The sequence below is a fragment of the Emydura macquarii genome, unplaced genomic scaffold (genome assembly GCF_026122565.2).
Source record: "Emydura macquarii macquarii isolate MOO-44397 ecotype Brisbane River unplaced genomic scaffold, CSIRO-AGI_Emac_v2 contig_2805, whole genome shotgun sequence".
In the NCBI taxonomy this organism is placed as follows: domain Eukaryota; kingdom Metazoa; phylum Chordata; order Testudines; family Chelidae; genus Emydura; species Emydura macquarii.
In genome coordinates this window covers 2,852,946-2,876,398 of record NW_027132942.1, presented here as the reverse complement: position 1 = coordinate 2,876,398, position 23,453 = coordinate 2,852,946, and the positions used below count along the sequence as shown (strand labels likewise).

The 23,453-nt window shown below is 46.2% G+C and overlaps 2 protein-coding genes across 3 annotated transcripts in view; one reads left to right on the top strand and one right to left on the bottom strand.

Annotated features, from left to right (window-relative positions):
* Window positions 1–6,098: 6,098 nt before the first annotated feature.
* TMEM53 (transmembrane protein 53) lies at window positions 6,099–16,122 on the bottom strand. 2 transcript variants are annotated; one of them, XM_067567762.1, is made up of 4 exons: window positions 15,995–16,101; window positions 14,907–15,099; window positions 13,992–14,104; window positions 6,099–10,404 (listed from the first exon to the last, which is right to left on the bottom strand). In XM_067567762.1, the coding sequence occupies exon 4, from the start codon at window positions 10,366–10,368 to the stop codon at window positions 9,748–9,750; it is 621 nt and encodes a 206-aa protein (XP_067423863.1). In that variant the 5' UTR covers window positions 10,369–10,404; window positions 13,992–14,104; window positions 14,907–15,099; window positions 15,995–16,101; the 3' UTR covers window positions 6,099–9,747. The 2 variants fall into 2 exon arrangements, with proteins under 2 accessions (XP_067423863.1, XP_067423862.1); XM_067567761.1 differs by lacking the exon at window positions 14,907–15,099 and having other exon boundaries at window positions 15,995–16,122.
* Window positions 16,123–21,414: 5,292 nt separating this feature from the next.
* Window positions 21,415–23,453, top strand: part of LOC137166149 (small ribosomal subunit protein eS8) — a 125,117-nt gene continuing 123,078 nt past the window's right edge. Inside the window, exons 1-3 of the mRNA XM_067567774.1 lie at window positions 21,415–21,628; window positions 22,195–22,263; window positions 23,131–23,297. Of these exons, the coding sequence (XP_067423875.1) occupies window positions 21,423–21,628; window positions 22,195–22,263; window positions 23,131–23,297 (442 nt within the window). The 5' untranslated portion in view covers window positions 21,415–21,422. The remainder of the gene's footprint in view (window positions 21,629–22,194; window positions 22,264–23,130; window positions 23,298–23,453) is intronic.

Here is a 23,453-nt window from a genome sequence, read left to right as displayed (position 1 = left end):
TCTCTGACGCTCATCAATAGCGGATGTCTTTGAAGACGGCACAAGACACCCTGTGTCAGACAGTTATGGAATAACCTGCCTGTAGGGAAAGCCTTGTTCCAGCTCCCAATAGTTAGAGGTTGGTTTGAGCCCTGAACCAGGAGGGCTTAGAGTCCTTCCAGAACTCTTGGTTATTTTTAATCCCTATCGTTATACTGCTTGTTCTCCAGCTAAAATGTCCAATCCTTCTAAAGACTATGCTAAGTTCTTAACTTCAGTGAGACACTGTGGCAGTGAGTTCCACAAGTTAAGTATGCATTGTGTGGGAAAATATTTTTCTTAGTTTAAATTTGCCACATTTCAATTTCAAAGAGCACAATGCAATTCTTGAATGCAAGCTCCTGATCTACCATCTCCAGACCATTCGTTATTATTATGACCCCTTGTATTCATCTCTTCTCCGCGTTAAACAAGCCCCATCTTCTCAGTCCCTCTCCTCTATTTTGGAAAAATTCCACCTTTCTTATTCTCCGTGGTGGATGTGCAGGCCCAAGTTCCTGTGTGAAGTGAAAACTACCCAACTCTTACCCAGTTCAAAGCCTGCCCCACCAGTTTTGAACCCAGATTTGTGTGTACTCAGTGCACTGGGCACTCACTGAATGTGGTTGCCCTCGGGATATGCGGGTAGCATGTTGGACCTGGAGAGGGCCCTGGTGTTTTATTTGCCTCTCATAAATCTTTTCAGTTTCAACCTGCAAACATGACCTCTGTAGTGCTTTGTTGCCAGAAAGCTACTCAGATGTAAAAGGAAAGCCTCTGAGCTCACAAGAGTCGCCTTAGGAATGTCATCAAACTTTTTTTATGTCTGACTTGCAGAAGAATTGGTTATAATATCAATATCAATCACACTGTAGAAGACAGACAGGAACGTATCCTTAAACCAAACCCCGTTGCCAGCTCTGCCCACATTTCTACTCAAGTGACACCATCACAGCTCCTAACCACATCAGCCACACCATCAGGAGCTCGTTCACCTGCACATCTACTAATGCGATATACGCCATCATGTGCCAGCAATGCCCCTCTGCCATGGACATTGGCCAAACCGGACTGTCACTGCGCAAAAGAATGAGTGGACACAAATCAGACATCAGGAATGGTAACATCCATAAACCAGTAGGAGAACACTTCAGACTCCATGGACACGCAATAACAGATTTGAAAGTTGCCGTACTTCAACCAAAAAACTTCAAAAACAAACTCCAGCGTGAAATTGCGGAGCTGAAACTCATCTGCAAACTTGGCACGATCAGACTGGGTCTGAATAGAGACTGGGCGTGGCTAGCCCACAACAAAAAATAACGTTCCTTCTTTAGACATTCACACCTTCTCATCAACTGTTGTGGACGGCCTCATCCACCCTGGTTGTATTAACCTCGTTAACACTCACCCTCCGCCCTGTGATGCAACTCCCCCATCCTTGCAGCTGTGTATATACCTACCATCCTGAAGCTTCCACTTCATGCATCCGAACAAAGTGGGTTTCTGCCCACGAAAGCTTATGCCCAATTAAATGTTAGTCTTTAAGGTGCTCTTTTACTGTAGAAGACAGGAGAAATAGAAGGTATAGTTCTGCCACCTGGTGCTCATTTCTTGGAACGACAGGTATCTTTTTCATAAAGTGCCATTATTTACACAGCTCCACAGTTCTACCCTGGCGGGGTTCTCATGCCACCTTCACCGTCATCTCCGGGCACTCGCCAGCCGCGCATTAAGCAGTCTGATGAAGATCTGCCAGGACGGATTCGTTCTTTCTCTAATCCTCCTGCAGGGGGAGAATTGTGTGTGCACGGGAGTGCTTTGTTTTGTTGGGGGGTTTTAATGTAGATGTTTTGGTCATCCATGATTTATCTTTTATTATTTCTTTATATAGCCCCACTGGCATGGATGGAACTTTTCAGACACATATGAAGACAGGGCCTCAGTCCACAGAGTTAACTGTCCAAATAGACACAAGATAGTTTGGGGGAAAGGAAGGGCATGCGACAGACCTTTCAAAATGCCTTTTCTGGTTATATGTATAGTTTAATCCTGGCCTATTTGCCTTATTTTAAATCCTGACTCTTTCATCTTTCCACAGCTTCAAAACTCAGTCCATTTTTTATGCTTACCACAGTGTCCACAGTGCATGCTCTGCTGGTCCCACGGAAATTGGCAGAGATTTAGGTTCTGATCAAGCATCATACTTACGCACATACTTAACTTGACTTTAGTGGGATTAGTCACGTGCCTGTAGTTAAGCACATGTTTAAGTGTTCGGCTGGATCACGACCTTCTATCAAAACATGGATAAGTGTGAGAACAATGATTTCAAAAAACGTTGGGGCATGCAATGTTTTGTCATAAACTCCAGGGTCTGTTCGTTATTGGATGATAACATTAGTGTGAATGTAGAATATTAAGCTAGATCCCACGGAAATGCCCTGTGTCCAATTTCAGTTGAGCTTTAACATTTATACATTAAACATCTCAACGAATAAGGAAATGTAAACTGAATCGCCTGCCCACCTCTCCTACTCCAAAGCTTGGGTGAATGTGGCGGTCATGAAATGTGAAAGACTGAGAGCGAAGGCCAGAAGCAGGTGTCAGGAGAACGTTTTACGTAGCTAATATCCATTGCCACTGCATTGGCATTCTGCTCTGCATACCCCCCCTACTGTTCCAGGTCTGTGACTCTGTTGGGCCATTTGTGCGAAGTTCTGCGGTGACTTTTGGTGGAAATGAATGGCCATTGATGTCCGGCCTGAGAGCACCGTTTCCATGGTAAGCTGAACCAAGTATCACCCTGGTCTGCAGAGTCAAAAAGTATTACCCGACACAGAACCTCGGAGTACTCTAACAGGGCAGTACCCTCTCAATAGGAACCCTCTGTAGGACTAGAATTTACATTCAAGGGCTGAGAGTATATACGGCTAATGACATACAACTCAGAGACAAGCTCTAGGTATCTCCACCCCGTCTTCCTCCTAAGCTGATCAGCAGCACCCTCTTACCGTTAGTCACCCTGGGTGACATATGGCAGTGGCAGGATATATCCATTTTTACCACCCCCACCGTTCTTCTGTTGAAAGGTTTTCTAACTTCATTACTGGCTACAAAGGAAAGCCGCACATGCGATGAGTGGCTGAAGAGACAGCCAGCCTACTGACAGAGACAGGCTTGGTGCGATGTATGTACCTGAGCAATAGGTGTGGGCTCGTGAAATTAATCAAAATCGGACCATCTGCATTACTGCCATAGACCTCCAGAGGGCTCCAGGCGCCTTCAGTTGCTACCACAGACCTGATTTGACAGGCCTGATCTGCAGGGGGTTCGGTTCCAGTGCACAGACTGGTTTTGGGTTTTAGTTTGTAGGTAAATGAGGAGCTCGTGGCAGCAGGGTGCTAGCACCACTCGCTGTCCCTTAGCCTGTAAAACCAGCATCGCCACCTTTTCCGCTGCCTGTTTTATGCGGAGCCCGATTCAGAAGACGTGCTCTAATGCCGTGGGGACTTTGCCAGCGGCAACTTAGGCACATCGGGAACTCAGGCACCTCTGGGGCTCAGGCAGCAGCTGAGCAGGGGCTTTGTGAATGCCAGTGGAATCTGAGAGTTGAATGTAGACTTCTAAAGGGTTAGCTGGGCATCTAAGTCCCCCTGGTAACCCTGGCCCCACTGTGCAAGCTGCACCCCCAATCCTGACCTGGAGGGAGGGTGTCTCCCAGTTCTGCCAACTCACCTGCATCTGGACCTCCTGTTCCAAGGTTGGGCTTCCCACTAACACAGGCTGTCAGCTGTGTCACATTGCCTGGCAGGTTTGAAAGGTGGACAGAAGCCCACTGGGGAATAAGGCAGATGACACCAAAACACATCTTTCACTTGCGATCTGCTTAGTGGTTGAATGTACCTCTCCAGTCACAAACAGCCACTGTATTAACCCACTGATTCAAACAAGAACCAGGCACACAAGGGGGTGGACAGGGAGGAGGTATTATACAGCAGAGAAGCGGGCAAGAGACGTACTAGATTGGTTAAGCCATGCAGCATACTAAATACTAAATAATATCCCACACTTGACCCTAATTAAACCTATAGGTCCTTCCTAGGATATGGAAAAATGAGCACACCACTGAAGCTTTATGCTTCCAGGTTATTCTGTAACTCAGTTGGCTTGATATGCATTTGCCCACTCTTCAATGGGGTAGGTGGGTGTGTGCATTAGTCCTTCATTTTAAATAGGGTTTGTTAATCAGGGAATTTCATGTAAATAGATTTCAGCAGTTTTCTCTATGGACAATAGAGCAGATGGTGGGGTTAGTGCTGCCTCCTAATGGCCATATTGGGAATAGCTGCCCTTAAATGCATGAGTCAACAGATTTGTCATCCATGTCCTAGTCCAGTGAGATTGTACTAATTCATGAGGGTGTGTTCAGTGGAACGCACTTACCTGTTTCTATAAAAGCTGCACCTACAGAAGAAAGAGCTGAGGCAAGTGCCGGTTAGTCTAATAACCCTTCTTTTATCTCTGCTCCTTAAGGGGGAGCTTTTACAATCCTACAACTCCTTAGTTTGATGTTCAGAAACGAAAATCCAGCCTTGGCTCTGTGGATTGCTCTAGTGAACAAGAATGCTAGAGAAAGCAGCTTGCTATCAAAAGAACCCTGCATTGGCAATGCAAAACAGTAAGTCCTGAGTATCCCGTGGGGTTAAACCATTTCAGATTAGCTTTTTGACTGTTCTTGACCCCCAAGTTAAAAATACACCCTAAACAAATGTTCCTGCCTATACACTACACTGAAGGCACTGTTCAGGATACAGGCAGGGAGGTTTGGTTATGTCCAAGTTTCACAAGCAAAATGGGAGGGGGCAGAGGTGGGGGGAATCTGAGCTGAAGACTTTTGAAGGGGGAGAAGATAACAAGCACCAGAACCCTAAAGCAAATCACAGAAGAATGTTCCCCAGTGTGGGGAGAAAACTACCAATTACAAATATTGTAACAAGTTCAATAAAATGAGCCCAGTTTAAGTCAGCACTTGAGTGTCACCTTTTATTAATTCACACACATGGCTTATACACAAAGTGTAAGGACAGGGTTGTTGGCACATTGTGTGTTATTCTTTTCCCTCATAGTTCACCTAAAAGCAACTTCATTGTCCCTTCTCCAGCCCATAGTTTCAGGGACTGATAACAACCCATGATGTATTGACTCTTTTTTAAAAGTGCAAGCTGTTCTCTCCAGAGAGATTTGTGTGTTTTCCATTGCTACTGGACCCTGCATTCTTTCCTCCCTTTGTACCTGTAGTTTACTTGCAGTGCTGGGGCAGTGAAAGGAGGGAAATGTACTGACAGACTCTGCTTTTATCTCCACCTAAAGCTCAACAGCTGGAAACATGGTACTACAATCTTCTCCCTTAGGCAGGCGTGAGTTTTCAGTGTTTGTGTTACACAGGATTCACTGGACAGATGGTGAAAAGAAGAAACGGTGATTCTCTTTTTAAAAAGTCATGGTAAATTCCCTATTTTATTTTCCCCTCTCACCTTTAATTCCTCGTCAGTGTTAGTCTTTTGTGGGTCAGTTTAACAGAGGAGAATCAGGAAACATGATGTTCAAACCTCAGCTCCAATAGGCAGAGCACTGCGCTCTGTTAAGTTCTACTGCAGCGCCTCTCTCTGACCTGTTTGGGAAGCTGAAAATAGCTGCAGTTGGGCTGTTGTTTCTGCTTGCAAACCGAGGCAGATTGTAAAATATATCATTAACAGAATGAACACATTTCTAAATCACCATTTTTACATGCATTTGAATAAGCATTTCCTCCCAACCCTGCTACTGGACCCTCAAAGAAGCAACAGGTACTACTCTGCTCTGATTCACATTTGTGGGATTGCAGAGGAGGAAAGTTAGGACATTGCAAAGTGGCTCTTGCTTGGGGGACAACTCATTAACCTCCCATAGTCAGCATGATGGCTTTATGCAGGATGGGAGGCTGCACAGAGAACCACAGGAACGAACTGTGTTCTCAGACAGCTGAACAGATAGTCCCGGTGTGCTAGATCCTTCAGCGAGCTATCATCATTTCAGAGGCCCCAGATTATGTGCTGGAACGTGGCATCTTTTCCAGGGTTGTAATTCCATCTACACCCTCCTCCATGCCAAAAAAAAGCAAAAAGCCAGAATCCATTAACATGCAGAAAGTTAGATCAGTTATAATTCAACCAATTCACCCTTGGCAGATTATAGTATAGCCCTTCCCCTACTTTAACTCCTCACTCCCCTTCCAAAGAAAAAAACCAAACAAGTGTGTTTTCTAGCTTAGCTCATCCCATCAAACATGTCTGTACAGAGACTAGGTAATACAGCATGAAGTGTCCGTGTGCGTAGATTAGTCCACAAGTCTCCTGGATTGTGACAAATGATGCTAGTTGGTAATGAAGACTCTCCCCTACAGGATCAAAGAGAAAGCAGTTTCTGAAAGACCCAGGAAATTTGGGCAGTGTAGGGGAAATAGAACTGGGGGTTACAGATACCCAAAATGACTTCACTGCGCTCCCAGACACATAACATAACAGAATCATGGGACTGGAAAGTACCTGAAGAGGTCTTCTAGTCCAGTCCCCTGTACTCAAGGCAGAACCAAACATTATCTAGACCATCCCTGACAAATGTCTGTCCAACCTGCTCTTAAAAATCTCCAATGATGGAGATTCCACAACCTCCTTAGGCAATTTATTCCAGTGCTTAACGACCCTGACAGTTACGAAGTTCTTCCAAATGTCCAACCTAAACCGCCTAAACTACTGTAATTTAAACCTGTTGCTTCTTGTCCTATCTTCAGAGGTTAAGAACCATTTTTCTCCCTCCTCCTTGTAATCACCTTTTATGTACTTGAAAAGTGTTATCATGTTCCCCCCTCAGTCTTTTCTTCTGCAAACTAAACAAACCCAATTTTTTCAATCTTCCATCCTAGGTTATGTTGTCTAAACCTTTAATCATTTGTGTTGCTCTCCTCTGGACTTTCTCCAGTTTGCCTACATCTTTCCTGAAATGTGGCACCCAGAACTGGACACAATTCTCCAGCTGAGGCCTAATCAGTGCAGAGTAGAGCAGGAAGAATTACTTCTCATGTTTTACTTGCAACACTCCTGCTGATACACCCCACAGTGATGTTTGCTTTTTTTGCAGCAGTGTTACAGTATTGACTCTTATTTAGCTTCTGATCCACTGTGACCCCCAGATCCCTTTCTGCAGTACTCCTTCACAGGCAGTCATTTCCCATTTCCAGTGTGTGCGATTGATTGCTCCTTCCTAAGTGGAGCACTGTGCATTTGTCATTATTGAATTTCATCCTATTTACTTCAGCCCATTTCTCCCAGGTGTCCAGATCATTTTGAATTTTAATCGTAGCCTCCAAAGCACTTGCAACCCCTCCCAGCTGGGTGTCATCTGCAAAGATTGTAAGCATTCTCTCTGTGCCATTATCTAAATCATTGAAGATATTGAACAGAACCAGACTCAGAACTTTGATCCCTGCGGAAGCCCACTCCATATGCCCTTCCAGCTTGAATGTGAACTATTGATGACTTCTCTCCGGGAACGGTTTTCCAACCAGTCATGCACCCATTTTATAGTAGCTCCATCTATGTTGTATTTCCCTACTTTGTTTATGAGAAAGTCATGTCTACACTAGCATTTATGTCAGCAAAATATTTGTCACTCGGGGATGTGAAAAAAAAACCACACCTGAGTGACATAAGTTTTGCCAGCACAAGCGCTTGAGTGCACAGCACTGTGTCAGTAGGAAACACTCTACCACCAACATAGCTACTGCTCATGAACTGGTTTTATTATTTCATTTATTATTTCTCCTGTCGGCATAACACAGTTACATGAGCGCTCTTACAGCAGCACAGCTATATCAGTACAGCTATGCCACTGTAAGCTTGTAAGTGTAGAAAAAGCCTGAGACAGTATCAAAAGACTTACGAAAGTCAAGATATATCACATCTACCGCTTCCCCCCTACCCACAAGGCTTGTTACACTGTCAAAGAAAGCTATTGGGTTGGTTTGACAAGATTTGTTCTTGACAAATCCATGCAGACTGTTACTTATCACCTTATTATCTTCTAGGTGTTTGCAAATTGATTTCTCCATTACCTTTCTGGGTACGGAAGTTAAGGTGACTGGTCTTTAATTCCCCACAGTGTCCTTATTTCCTTTTTTATAAATTGGCACTAAATTTGCCCTTTTCCAGTCCTCTGGAATCTCCTGTCTTCCATGACTTTTCAAAGATAATCGCGAATGGCTCAGATATCTCCTCAGTCCGCTCCTTGAGTGCTCTAGGATGCATTTCATCCCGCCCTGGTAACTTGAAGTCATCTAACTTGTCTAAGTAATTTTTAATTTGTTCTTTCCCTATGTTAGTACCTCATTTTCACTGGCATTCGTTAACTTAGATGTCCCATTGCTACCCAACATTTTGGTGAAAACAAACAAAAAGTCATTTAGCGCTTATGTCATTTCCACATTTTGTGTTATTGTTTTTCCTCCCTTATTGAGTAACAGGTCTACCCTGTCCTCAGTCTTCCCTTTGTTTCTAATGTATTTGTAGAATATAAATCTACACCATGGTAAATCCACACAATGAAGCACAACTATTCACCCAAAGATTTCAGCAATGAGGGGGAAGCATCAGGGGAGAGGAACAAAGACCAAATGTCGAGTCACATCAGATATTTCACAATTCTTTTTTTCTCTTCAGCAAAAAGCTTTAAATAAACTCAGTGACAGGGGTTTGAACCATCCAGCAAGGGAGCAGCCCCTTGGTCATTCTGCCCCAGCTCTGTTCGATCGAGCCAGGCTGTGGGTTTGGTCCTAGTTCCAGGCACCGCCCTTTCGGAGACCCTGCATTTGATTTCTACAGCTAGGAGTAGGGCTGAGCTGCAGTGTCTTGAGGGCAGGGATAGAGAGGGACCTGCATTGGTCTGCCCTATTAAAGACTCTGCCAAGAGTCTCATCCTGTCCTTCTGACTGTGACTACAATACAGGACTGAGAGAGAAGGGGTATAAATAGAAGGCTAGTGGGGGGTGGTGAGGGGAGGATGAGACGACATTGCAGAGCTTTTACTAACTCAGTGTGGGATGGAGGAAGCAGCAGCAAACAAAACAGAAACTAGGATAATTAATTAGAGAGCCATTGCTGCTAGATGGCACAGAATTGCTGCAGCGTAACAAGACGGAGAGTGGATGCCAACAGTGATGTAAGTTATACACCAGGGACTACGAAGTGAAAGGCAGCAGGGAAACAGTTGATAAGTAAGTATGAGAAGGAGGATGTAATGCTCCCCAAGTCAGATTAATTCACTCCTTTCTCTGGTCTCCTATGGTGAAATTCCACTCACATTAAAGCCCCTAGCCAAACTCCCATCGACTTCAGTGGGGTCAGGTCACCCCTATTATGTAAGTTACATTCATTTTTCACTTTCTTGGCTCTGCTTGCACCATCACCTCTAAGTAACCCAACAACTGATTTGGAGACTTCAGACATCGAGCTGTGTACTAGATGCCAATTCTGTACCTTCAGCCCCTGAGGAAAGGGGGTGGGGTTAGGATTTTATTGTGAGCAGAGAGATGTTGAAAAAAGAAAGAGGCAGAAAGAGAGCAGTTTGTTTCCAGTGTGGTCTCAGTGGAGAGAGAGTATACGCAGACACTTGCTATCCCCGCTTTGGTGAAACCTATGAGCATCCAACACAGTCATGCATGAAAGAGGTGCAGAGGCTGATGTAATAGGAGGGATATGCCCTCAGGTGACTGACGTGAGCCGAGTCTGAGAAGTCCACAGCTTTCACGGAAACATTGTGCTGCCGCCGTGCCTCAATCATGTGCTCTATGTCACTGGCCTGGATGATTCTGTCACTCCTGGAGTAGAGGTAGAGCTCAGGCCACCTCGAGGGCTCTTTCAGCAAGGCATCATAATGGCTCTCATGGAAGAAGCGAGTCATGGGATACAGCAGGATCCGCAGCACCACCACCAGGATGGCGAAGGCAAGCAGGATGCAATACTTGAGCAGCACGTTAGTTGACGCCAAGACAGCTGCCAAAGCACGCATGCTCCCCACCACATTTCTTCTGCCTGGGGCGCTATCAAAAACGGTGCCCACCACCTTGAGGCTGCTGAACTGCCTATGCGTGTGGATCAGCTCTAGCATGTACCGGTAAAGCATGACCCCGCCATTGCTGAATACATGAAACAGCAGGGGTTTCTTTGCAATTTTATAGTCAAAGAGCAGCTGCAGGAGCTTTCTAGCTAGGGTTCGGAGGGACCGGATGCCAAAGGATTCTGTGAAAAACATCATCTTCCATGGAGCTGTGTAGCGGACAACTATGCACCCCTGGGAAGAACAGACAGACACCCATCATGGGCTGCACATTACATAGAACAGGTAAGCCACCTGGATATTGACAATAGGCAGCAGGTTTAAAAAAAAAACAAAAAAACCCAAAAGATATATTTCTTAACACAATGCATAGTCAACCTGTGGAACTCCTTGCCAGAGGATGTTGTGAAGGCCAAGACTATAACAGGGTTCAAAAAAAGAACTAGGTAAGTTCATGGAGGATAGATCCATCAATGGCTATTAGCCAGGGATTGCTGTTTGCCAGAGGCTGGGAATGGCTGACGCAATGGATCACTTGATGATTACCTGTTCTAAAGCACCTGGCATTGGCCGCTATAGGAAGACAGGATACTGGGCTAGATGGACCATTGGTCTGACCCAGTATGGTCATTCTTATGACAACTTCTGGTTAATAGCAACATTTGACCGAGAACCAATCCCATCCCATTGCCTTTAATGTTAATGGGATTTGGATATTGGCAATGCCATGCTGATTATAAACAAGTTTTGGAAGGAAGACCCCGGCTGCAGGCAGGTTTGCGAGGCTGCAGCCAGGAAAGGAACTGCTGGAACATCCACTCCCTGACTGCCACTCTGCAAACCTGTCTGCAGCCAGCTCTCAGCCTGTCCCTGGGTAGCCCGGCAAACCTGTCTGTGCCCAGGGAAAGCACAGGAGTAAGGGGATGGAGCAGAGAAGGAGTGGGGGATGCAGCCCAGATGCCAGAGCTGCACAGTACCTCTCCAGGCTGAACCCTGCACCCAGGGAAGGAAGCACTGGGACATGCTGAGTCCAAACCCCCAGGGAGCTCAAGGAGAGGCACCATGCAACTCTACAGGCCCTCAGCGCCCCCACTTCCTGTAGAAAGTCCCAGCCTCTGGGCAGACAGGTCTGCAGCCAGGGAAGGTATATCCCAGTGCCTCCTTCCCTGGCTGCAGCCCTGCAAAGCTGCTTTCCACTTATTACCAACTGCCGGATAATGGCAGCTTTCGCTGGCAACTGAGGAATTGTTAATAAGCAGAAACTACTGAATTTGGTTCCACGTACCAGAGAGCTTGGGCTGCTGGGCTGTACAGCTAAACCCCCATATTGAGAGAGATGCATTGTGTTACTCTGAGTATTCTCTTTACTAATGGCAGATTTTAGTCATGTCAGGCACCCAGGTGCTGAAGCAATGGACCCCCACAAAAGTTTCTAATTAAATGTGGGTAAAGCTAGTTTTATCAACGCTTAATCTTTTACATTAGCTCGGCAAAGGCATCCCTGGGCTTTACTGCTTGAGAAATGCAGAGAAAAGGTATCAAAACAGCCCTCTGTTCCAGAGCTACATCCAGAGGAGACTGGAGAGAAGTGAGGAAGAAATCTTCACCTATTCTAATAATTTTAAATCATCTGGGTTTTGCATTCATACTTCCTCACGGAAGGAAGGTCCACCCACATCCCTCTTAGAACCATATACTTCCCCTGGGTTTCCTACTCTCGAGGGTCTGTATCCTGCCCATCATCCTTCTGGCCAAAGCGAACTTTGCCAAGAGTCCCATTGGAGCATGTAACCAATGCTCATTTGACCAGCAGGGGTGACTGATGGGCAGTGCAGTACTTGGTATTGCCCAGCAGCTATCTTCTCCCACAGGCTAAGCAAGCTGCCACCCAGACATAGCGAGAAGCTGGCAGGAGAGTTGGGGTCTTCCCCCTGTCATTGCAGAACACAAGGCCATCATGATTTATCAGGTGTGGCCTCCTTATTCAGTTCCTGAGTCTATAACCACCCTATGACTTCAGCTTTATTTATAAAAATTCAAAAGTTCTTTTAGGAGATCTGGGAATGAAGGAAATAAAACCCCAAAATAATAGTAATAAAAATAATAAAAAGCCAAGGTAACATAACCACTCAAATAACTGTAATGAAGCACAGCAAAAACAAACTCTCCCACATAATTCTTCCCATCTCATCAACCCTCCAACATCTCATTGTTTGAAGCTTTTGCTCATTCTCTGTATAAATATAGCTGAGATAGTGGTTACATAGAAACTATTCTAGCAAAGCACCCACCATTCTGCATTTGTAGTTATCAAGCCCTTAGGATACAAAAATCACTGGTGCAAAGATCTGTTTAATTTTTTTTTATCTATAAAGCAGCATATAGCAGGTGCAGCCTAGCTGGGGAGTTCAACCCACAGAGGAGAATTGGGACACAAGACAAGAGAAGTACAACAGTGGCACCACATACAAATAAGTTTTTCTGTTTTGGGGGGTTTGATTTATTTACAAATATCTAAAGACAGACATTTTTTGCAAAAAATTAGTCAAAACCCCAATTTTCCATTAAAATTTCAATGGAAATTTTTCTATCAGTTGTAGTCGTGTGGCTTAAATGCTTGTAAATTGTTAAATATTCATCACATAAGGGTCAGAAGGGACTTCATTCTCCATGGCTCATTCCATCTTTACAGTCTCTGCTAAGACTGCTTAAAAGGGAACTAGCTAGGACTAAATGAAACTGTGGATTTTAGAATGCAAATACCTATCTTTCTGGCAATGGGATTGAGACACCAAATGCATTTCCGGTAGGATACTGAGCAGCTGTGGAATGCTGTGGTCAGTAGCAATCGAGCAGTGAAATGCTGTTACTAATCCAGAGATGTCCAGTTACAAGTCATTCTGTATTAGAACATACTTTAAATTATGGATCTCACATGTCAGGTTAAACATTAACAGTTCAGAGGCTGTAATGTGAGGCAGTCATGCTGCATAATATTCAACTTTGGCATCTATCTTTGCAACAAATCTGGATCCAAAACAAAGTCCATTTTTGCCTATTGAGAAAGAGATGAGTAATAACGTGCCTAAATTACACTAGGTCCAAAAGCCATACACTTTCCATCATTCCATGGACCAACAAAGCAAGATGTTTTAAAAAGGGGATTGGCAATAGAGAGACACAGTCAGAACCTTCCCCTTCTAGGTCACTATATCAAATCCAGTCCAGGCTGGTAATGACTGAACATTGTTACCAACTGATGGCTGTTCCGTAGATTGTGTGAAATGAGTTTAGGGGCATCAGATCAATCCCTAGTAGCGAGGCAACCAGATCACAAAAGCCACCACAACCAGCACACTTGTTAGTCTCAGAAGAAAGGCCAAAGGCTGAATAAGCCAGGAACTTCCCTTTGACTCTTAGAGTTGGACCTGCCATATTGGTGAAGTTGTGTGTATGAAGCTTGCACATTCATTGCCCATGTTATACCTGTTCTGTGGATAAAGATTTACACAGGTTTTAAAATCTTAAAAGCTTCAGAAACTTAGAGAAAGACAAAAAAAAAATTCCTTTTAGGAAGCATTTCCTGCCTCTTAGTTGCACATGTAACCACGGTCTTAAAGACAGTGTGCAGAGAATGTCAACATGCTACTTGAAGATGGAAGGAGTTATCAAACAAAAATAAAGCCTGACACAATCTTCTAGGGCTTCTTTGGAGTGGCAAGAGGAAGTAGGGTCTTTTCACCAGGGTGCACGGGAGAAAACTCCTCAGGTAGCCTCACTACAGCCTTATATCGGCATAAAAATATGAATGATCTACTCACCTTCTGATGATAGATGGTGCTGTATTTTGCCAGGTGTTTATCACGGCAGCCACCCCACCCCAGAAGAATTACCACAGGTCGGTTGTTTCTGTTTCCTCTCTCTGGACTAGTGTCTGAAATAATCAAGATTTTTTTTTAAAATGAAACTGCCCTTTAGTCCACTAGAATCAAAGTGACACTGCAACCGAACTACTTAATAAGGATAGTGCTTTTAACCCCACCATCAAGCCTGTATTACAACTATTGCCCTTAACTGGATTCCTTCTGTAGCCTGTCAGTTTTTGATTTAGCTATTATTGCCATATTATTTGTGTTGCAATACAATCAAGACTGAAAATGTCAAACCTTGCCCCAAACAACTTGTAGTGTAAAGGAGGACAAAATGCTACAGGGCAAGGTAGGACGCATATAAGGGGGTAAAGGTGTTAAAAACTGGAAGCTCGCATTATGAATGTTTCTAAATTTAAAAAAAAAATCCATTTACCAGTAGCAAATGGCAAGTTATTCCTTCAGCATATGTGGAGGGGAACAGGCTCATTGATTTTTTTGGAGAAGCTTACGTTTTCATTAAAAAAATGTTTCCAGCTTAACTGGTTACTTAAGGCTTGTCTACACATGTGGTTAGCCCTTATCCTTTGAAAGTGGGTTAAGCTAAACAGGAACAAGGCACTATTGCTCCAGAATAAGAGCGTCCACACATCGAGTTAATCAGGGATAACTCCTTCTGTAGACAAGCCCATAGATATTAGTTTTGTCTTGATTTTAAAACAACCCAATAGTGCTCTTGGCCCTTTAAAAAGGGATAAAAAGATGTGGTCGCTGCCCCAAAGATCTTCCAATTTAATATCAGATGTGATGGAACTAGAGTGACAGACACCAGCTGAAGAAGAACTTGGGTCACAGCAGTATGCTTACATGCTGACGGTCTGGCCCTGCCCAGCGTATGGCTTCCATACACAGACCGACTGGCCAGAAATAACGGTTTCTAATGAACACTCCCAGGCACAATGGAAGACGTGATTTAAAGGAGGCAGGAGCCCCATGTATCCCCAGCTCTCCCTGAAGCCACCAGGGAGCACAGCCCAGGATCAGGAACAGGATTATTTTGCTACCAAGAATATGAGACAGAAAGGTTAAGGGTAAATCCTGCAACAGCAATACCCCTGCTCCCAAGCACCTCTGGGCTACCAGGTACCCACACTGCACAGCCCGTGGGGGCATCACACACTCGCAGCCCTCCGCCTGGGGCCTCAGACACCTGCCCCCCCCCCCCTGGCTTCAGACACCCACCCCCTCACCTCACCCCAACGCCCCCCCCCCCCCGGCCTCACACACCCACCCCCTCACCTCACCCCAACGCCCCCCCCCCCCCGGCCTCACACACCCACCCCCTCACCTAACCCCAACGACCCCCCCCGGCCTCACACACCCACCCCCTCACCTCACCCCAACCCCCCCCCCCCCACACACCCACCCCCTCACCTCAGGCACCCGCCCCCACCCACCTCACCCCAACGCCCCCCCCCCCCAGCCTCACACACCCACCCCCTCACCTCACCCCAACCCCCCCCCCCCCGGCCTCACACACCCACCCCCTCACCTCACCCCAACGCCCCCCCCCCGGCCTCACACACCCACCCCCTCACCTCACCCCAACACCCCCCCCACACACCCTCACACACCCACCCCCCCCGGCCTCACCACACCCCAACCCCCCCCCCCCCCCCGGCCTCACACACCCACCCCGTCACCTCACACACCCACCCCCTCACCACCCCAACGCCCCCCCCCCCCCGGCCTCACACACCCACCCCCTCACCTCACCCCAATGCCCCCCCCCCCCCCCCCTCACACACCCACCCCCTCACATCACCTCACCTCACCCCCTGGGCTCAGACACCCGCCCCTACCGCCCCCCCGACTCTCAGGCCCACAGCGCGCTGCCCCCCGCCTCGCCCCGCCCCCGAGGGACACGGGGAGCCCGCCCCGGGCCAGCCCCGTACCCAGCCCGCTCTCCGGAGGCAGCTCGATGGTACAGTCCAGCTCCTTCCCCCCCATGGTCGCACTCTCTATTATTGCTGCGGCGGCGGCGGAGGCGGGTGGAGCCCTCCACACCGGAAACAACCGCCCCGCCCCCGCGACGCCAGCCAATAGGAGCGACCAAGGTCCGTGTCCTGTGACCTCACGTCCTAGCAACGCGCCCCTCCTGGGATAACAGAACCTGCGCCCCTAGCAACCGCCTCCTCCCCAGCGCCCCGCCCACTGGATCGGAATGAGGCCAGCCATTGGTGGGAGGCTGGGGGCGGGCGTCCGGTGGTTTGTTCCTCTGGCATGTCCATCAAGCCGAAGAGTCACTCTCTGGCGGGGGGAGGTGAGGTGAGAGGGAGGCCAGTGGAAACGATCCCCTGGATAGGGGGTCCCCAGGAGTGGGTGGGGTGCAGGCAGGGGGCTGGGGGTGGCAGGAAGGGGTGGGGTGCAGGGAGTGGGTGGGGGTGCAGGGAGTGGGTAGGGGGTGGCAGGACGGGGTGGGGTGCAGGGAGTGGGGGTGCAGTGGGGGTGGCAGGACGGGGCAGGCAGGGGGCTGGGGGTGGCAGGACAGGGTGGGGTACAGGGAGTGGGTGGGGGGTGCAGGCAGGGGGCTGGGGGTAGCAGGAAGGGGTGGGGTGCAGGGAGTGGGTGGGGGTGCAGGCAGGGGATGGGGGTGGCAGGAGGGGTGGGGGGAGGGTGGGGACGGGGTGGGTAGGTGGGTGCAGGCAGGGAGGGGAGGTTGTGGGGGGGGGTTGGTCGGTACAGAAGAACATAACATAGGAACGGCCACACTGGCTCAGACCAATGGTCCATCTAGCCCAGAATCCTGTCTCCAGACAGGGGCCAATGCCAGGTGCTTCAGAGGGAATGATCAGAACAGGGCAATTATCTAGTGATCCCATCCCAGCTTCTGGCTGTCACAGGCTTTGGGACACCCTGACTAATAGCAATTGATGGAGCTATTTTCCATTAATTGATCTAATTCTTTTTTTAATCCAGTTACAGTTTTGGCCTTCACAGCATCTTCGAGCAATGAGTTCTGCAGGTTGACAGTGGTACTTCCTTTTGTTTGGGTTAGAGCTGCTGCTTATTAGTTTCATTGGGTCATCCCTGGTTCTTCAGTGAAAGGATAAATAACACTTTCTTATTCACTTTCTCCACACCATTCATGATTTTATAGAACTTTATCATATCCAGCTTAGCCATCTCTTTTCCAAGCAGAACAGTCCCAGTCTTTTTAATCTCTCTTCATATGGAAGATATTCCATACCCTTAATCATTTGTGTTGCCCTTCTCTGTACCTTTTCCATTTCTAAGGTATCTTTTTTGAGATGGGGCAACCAGAACTGCATGAAATTTTCAAGGGTGTTGGGGTATTGTAGATTTATATTTTGCCATTATGATATTTATTGTCTTATTATCTATCCCTTTCCTAATGGATCCTAACATTCCCTTAGTTTTTTTTTGACTGCCGGTGTATATTGAAGAGATGTTTTCAGAGAACTAGCCACAATGACTCCAAGATCTCTTTTTTGAATGGTGACAGTTAATTTAGATCCCATCATTTTGTTCCCTGTCTTTTAACCAATTACTAATCCTTAAGAGGACCTTCCCTCTTATCCCATGATTGCTTAGTTTGCTTACAAGCCTTTGGTGAGGGACCTTGTCAAAGCTTTCTGAAAATCCAAGTACACTATATCCACTGGATCATCCTTGTCCGCATGTTTGTTGACCCCCTCAAAGAATTCTAATAGATTGGAGGGGCATGATTTCCCTTCACAAAGGCCGTTTTGACTGTTCCCCAACAAATCTTCTTCATCTATGTTTCTGATAATTCTGTTCTTTACTATAGTTTCAACCAGTTTGCCTGATGCTGAAATTAGATTTACTGGCCTGTAATTGCTGGGATTGCCTCTGGAGCCTTTTTTAAAAATTGGCATTACATTAGCTATCCTCCAGTCATCTGGTACAGAAGCTGATTTAAGTGACAGTGACAGCGGGTCTCCACTGCCCACTCAGTCGATCCCATGGCATCAATCCAGGAGCACCAACAGTGCCGCCGCAGTGTAGACATACCCAGTATCAAAAGCCTTATTATAGTCAAGATATACCACATCTACTGTTTCCCCTCTAACCACAAGGCTTGTTACCCTGTCAAAGAAAGCTATTAGGTTGGTTTGACAAGATTTGTTCTTGACAAATCCATGCAGACTGTTACTTATCACCTTATTATCTTCTAGGTGTTTGCAAATAGATTGCTTAATTACTTGCTCCATTATCTTTCCGTGTACTGAAGCTAAGTTGACTGGTCTGCAGTTCCCCAGATTGTCCTTATTTCCCTCTTTATAGACTGGCACTATATTTGCCCTTTTCCAGTCCTCTGGAATCTCCCATCTTCCATGACTTTTCAAAGATAATCGCTAATGGCTCAGATATCTCCTCAGTCAGCTTCTTGAATATTCTAAGATGTATTTTGGTAGGCCCTGGTGACTTGACAATATCTAACTTGTCTAATTAATTTTTAACTTGTTCTTTCCCCATTTTAGCCTCTGATCCCACCTCATTTTCACTGGCATTTACTATGTTAGACATTCAATCACTGGCAAGTGACTAGTATTAGAAGGGTTTGGGGGCCAAGTGGGTTAGAGGGAGAGTAGGTACCAGAGTTTTGGACCAAAGGGTGCTGGGGGGAGTCAGTGGAATCAGGGAGAAAGAATAGTAGGTGCCCGGGGGGCTGCTGGAGTAGGGAATCTGGGGAAAGAGCAAGGGCAGAGCCTGGAATCTGGTGGGTGCAAAGGAATCTTAAAGCAACCTTTTCACTCCCGTCTCCCAACTCATCTTGGGCTGCATCTCCAAAACTGAAGGTGCCATTTAGAACTGAAGCAGACACCTCTGGCTGCACAGTACCCCTGGACCCTTAATTCTAGCTCCTTGATTCAGAAGTGATTCAAAAGGAAAAGTGCTACATAAATAGCTAACAATAGTACCTAAATCATCTGGCGTTTCCTTAGAATCCTCCCAACAAAGTACTGACCCTGCTAAGCTTATCAGATCTAGCTAAGCTTATCAGATCTAGCAAGATGAGTGAGGCAGCTCATTGGGTGGCTAAAACAGACAATTTGGAGTGAGGAGACTTGGTTCTGTTCTGACTCTGCCACTGAGTTGCTATGTGAGCTTGGAGCAAGTCATTTCCCCTCTCTGTGCATTTGTTTTGTATTTGTAAAATGGGGATAATATGACTACTTATCCATATTTGTAGGGCACTTGGAGATTTTGGATGAAGAGAACCATACAGGTACATGGCATTATTATAACAGCCAGAGTCTGGTACCATTGTTTCCTCAGTTAGGAGCATTGTATGATCATTTTCAGATCAACTGTTCTGCCCAGCTGGACAATAGGAAAGCACCCTTTATTCCTCAAATCCTCCTGTCCAGAAGCTGGTGATGGTGTTTTCTGAACACTGAAGATTATTGCTGCTTTCTAATAAAAACAGGATAGCAGCATACCATTAGCATCTCAAACATAAATGTGGAAACATTAATTTAGAATCAATTTTTGAATGCTTCAGACTGTAAAGTTCTTTTAACTAGATCTCTGTAGAGGACATAGGAGCCCTTTATGGGACTGTAAATTTCATGCGAACAGTCTCTGTGAAATCCTCATTCCTTCTACACACTAGTCGTTCTCTCAGTATCAATCATGAGTCTTGCACGTAATGTTTCACAAATATTCTGTAAATCACAGGAAAAGCTCATGATACTGTGAAATATGACTTTCAACAAAGGGCTCCTAACAGGCCAGTCTCCCATCAGCACTAACATTTGTTATGGCTAATAACACTTTCAATCACAACTATTTTGGGAAAACTGATTTATTTTAAACCTTGTTCTCCCTCAAAGGAGATCCTGAAAACATTCTGCCAAGGACACAGACTCCTACAAACTGCAGACTATTAATTCCCTAATGAAATACCAACTCCTCTTAATGCCACGGAATTATTTCTTTATCCAACTTTCTAAGGTGATTGTTTTTTGTTTTATTTTTTTAATACACTGAGCTACGGAGCATTTCACCTTTAGGTCATTGGTTTCAGTCCTGCCCAGGCAGTAGTGACTGAAAGTGACCAATGGGCAGCCATCTGGTGCCTTTTGTGAAATGGGTTTGGAATCTCAATCGCGTTTTTAGTGGACAAATGCTAGGCACTTTACAGATAGGAAATAGGCATGAGCCCAAGGGACCTAATAGACTTAAATTAAACTGAGAGAAACCCTGAAATAAGTGTCCAGATGGATTTGAGTCCAGTTAAACTAATTTGCTTTTAAATTACACCTTAAATTAAATGCAACTTTCTCATGTGGACAAGGCCTCAATCTCAACAGCGGCCCAAGAACTGAAAGAGGCAAGGACTTAACTCCCTGTCATCCTCACAGATGAAGGATGTTGACAGGGTTGTGTGCAGGAAAGCTTGCAGCGTTGCTACATGTGGTGTACTTCTTTTGGCCCTGCCGCTACAAACATCCATGCACGTGCTTACCTTTAAACTCCACATTGGGGCTACTCACAAGTTTTAAATCAAGCATGTATGTTTGCAAGATTGGAGCCTGTGTGCGTAAACAGACTTTCACTTCCAGAGATGTCAATCTGCACTATTTACCAGCACTTAGTTGCACTTTAAAATTTGTAAAGTGGGAAGGGAGACAGAGAGACCAAATATGTCTCAAATGTTCGGCAAAATTACTGTATTGAAGGTCACTGGGTCAGTTACGGTCTTCTGTAGCTGCCCTGTTCCTTGGCGTATTATTTCAGTTTTTCCCCAGTTTATTTAAAAATATGCCATTGAAAGCTCTGGGCGCTTGCAGAGAAATTAAATAATTAACTAATCAGACATGAATTAGGACAACTGTCCAAAATGCAAAAGCCTCCCAAATCCACCCTTTCACCATCAAGGCTCTGCACATCTCTGCTCTTATTTCATCCTACTTACCCTCCGGCAGGGCCAGCCACATGATCAAATATCCATACTGGGAAACTAGCAAGAACCTGAGATTAAGAAAATTATTCACATCTGAGAGGCCGACTGCTCTTGGGAAGATGGTTTTGTGGTTCAATCAGGAGATCTGGGTTCTAATCCCAGCTCTGCCACAGCTTTACCATGGGGCTTTGGGTAAATCAGGTAATCTCTTTATGCCTCAGTTTCCCCAGTTGTAAAATGGGGATAACAATGGAACTAAAGGAAGAGAACATTAATTGATGCTTGTCAAGTGCTTTGTGTTCATTAGCTGGAAAGCACTCGAGAAGGGGAGAATATCGTCAGTGTTGGCGTTACTCATTTGTACAGCCTACATTTATCTTCAAGGATTTCTGTAACCTCTCTCTCTCTCCTATCGGACAGAATCGATCATGACTTCCACAAAAGAGCAAGCAGCCATCAGCAGGCTGATGGGGTTCTTGCAGGAGTGGGACAATGCTAGCAGAGCTGCTCGAAGCCACATTCTGGACAATTTCATTAAGGCGAATCAAGGCAAGACCGGGCCAGAGTTGGAGCTGGAATTCTCACAGGGAGCCAGCTTGTTTCTGGCCCGCCTAACAGCCTGGCTCAGGCTGACGTATCTACTTCTTCGGGATGCCAGCGGAGATGGGGGAGGGGGGGGTGAGAGAGGCGAAGAGTCTCTCCCAAATGTTCTTTTCCCCAATGAGATTTAAGGTAGCCCCTCTCTGAGAAAATACCTGCATCCAGCTCAATTGTTCAGGGAGAAGAGTTCAGCCCATGAAAGCTGGAATCTGAGGGCAGTTCTACACCAAGAGCATTAGCATAACCCAGCTCTCGGTAACATGGACGTTTCTGCAAGATTACCCTTGTTTTCTCCTTCCCCTCTCACAGGTCCTACATCAGGACATCCCATCCTTCTAGCTGAGGACAAAATGTCAGCTCCCTGCCAAGCCCATCAGTGCTGCAGGCAGGGAATCGCTTCACACCCACCCTGGGGATGAGCATGCTGCACAGCAAGCTGGAAAATTAAGGCCTGTGCCTTTTCCCAAAGACAGGTTCCCCAGGTGCAGTGCCACACATTGCCACCAACCTGCCCACCAGAGCAGGTGCAGAGACCAGGCTTAATGTGAAAGATTGTCTCAGTATTTGAAGGAGTCTTTTCTCCTTAACGTTGTCAAACAGCTACATGTATGGAACATACCTAGATCTGCAGCTAAAGTCCATTGGCATCTTTCTGTCAGCTGCAAGTGGGTGAGTATAACCATGTCACTTCAATGAGAATTGTTTGGGGGATTTTAACATCCCAGAGTTGTGCCAACCCAGGGTGAGGATTGTGAGGTGAGGGGCCAGTCTTAATAGTTGACTACAAGGATTGTCAGAGGCAAGTGTCCATGATCTGTGCTTTTGAGCACCCTGCTGTCAGCATGTGCCCATAACTGCACAAGCCTCTCCGATGCCCTCTGCAGGTCTCTGGAGCCCCAGTCTGTGAACCTTCTCCATGCCTGGGGACTCCCGCACACACTTATGTAGGTTGTGCAGTTGGACCTGTTTTGAATTGTGTCCCTGGGCATCAGAGCCCAATTTGGAGAGGTCAGATACCATGGTGATGAGCGCTCTGTAGAAAGAGAGAAATCAGTGATGGGCGGGCAAGAGATGTGAGATGCTGCATGTTACTTCACACAAGCCTGGGCAAAGCCAGGGCTCTTTCTGCTTACCAAGCATACTGTAAGTATTTTATGATGTTGCCCATGCAGGGCAATTGCTCCGTGAGTCCCTCATGTTTCTGAGGAGAGCTCTGATTGCTAGCACACTAGTTAGGGATCTGCTGAGCACCCTGAGTATGGAGACTCAAGTTCTCTGTGCCTGTAGTTCAGTATCCAAATGTGGACACTCAAAGGTAAATATCTCACTAGTCAGAGCACATCATACTGCTGGGTGGGGCATTCACATTTGGGTTCCAAGTCAAGCCTCTGGTACCTGTCCTCTCTGGTGTGGAGCTTAGACACAAACTGAGGCAAGGAGGAAGAAAGAAGGTTCCCAGTAATTTGGGGAACTGAGGAAGGAAGATTTTGTTCGAAGTGTGTTCTGTTTTCTGGTTTGTTCCCCTCATCTCTGTAGCCACAGGTACCTTATTGAATTTCTGGAGGTTGGAGGTGTCCTGACTCTCCTGGAAATACTAGGGCTAAACCAGCTGAAGGAAGAGGACAAAAGGGAGTCGATAAAGCTACTCCAGCTAGTAGCAAATGCTGGCAGAAAGTATAAGGAGCTCATTTGTGAAAGCTACGGTAAGTGCTGTGCCATCTAAGTTCCTTATCAATGGAATGGGCTTATGTCCATTTAGACAGGACGTATTAGTCTCTCACCTCCGAATGAAAATGCTTTTCCCATTGTAAAAGGGAACTAACTCATCAGTACAATCAATGACAGATGCTTATGATTTG

Bases quoted from the DNA above. Each gene is read 5' to 3' on its own strand.
- TMEM53 (XM_067567761.1), bottom strand. From the start codon at position 16,049: ATGGGGGGGAAGGAGCTGGACTGTACCATCGAGCTGCCTCCGGAGAGC. The intron at 14,105-15,994 runs GTACGGGGCTGG...TGATTATTTCAG, and splicing joins GCCTCCGGAGAGCGGGCTGG to ACACTAGTCCAGAGAGAGGA. The intron at 10,405-13,991 runs GTGAGTAGATCA...TGTTCTTCCCAG, and splicing joins GCACCATCTATCATCAGAAG to GGGTGCATAGTTGTCCGCTA.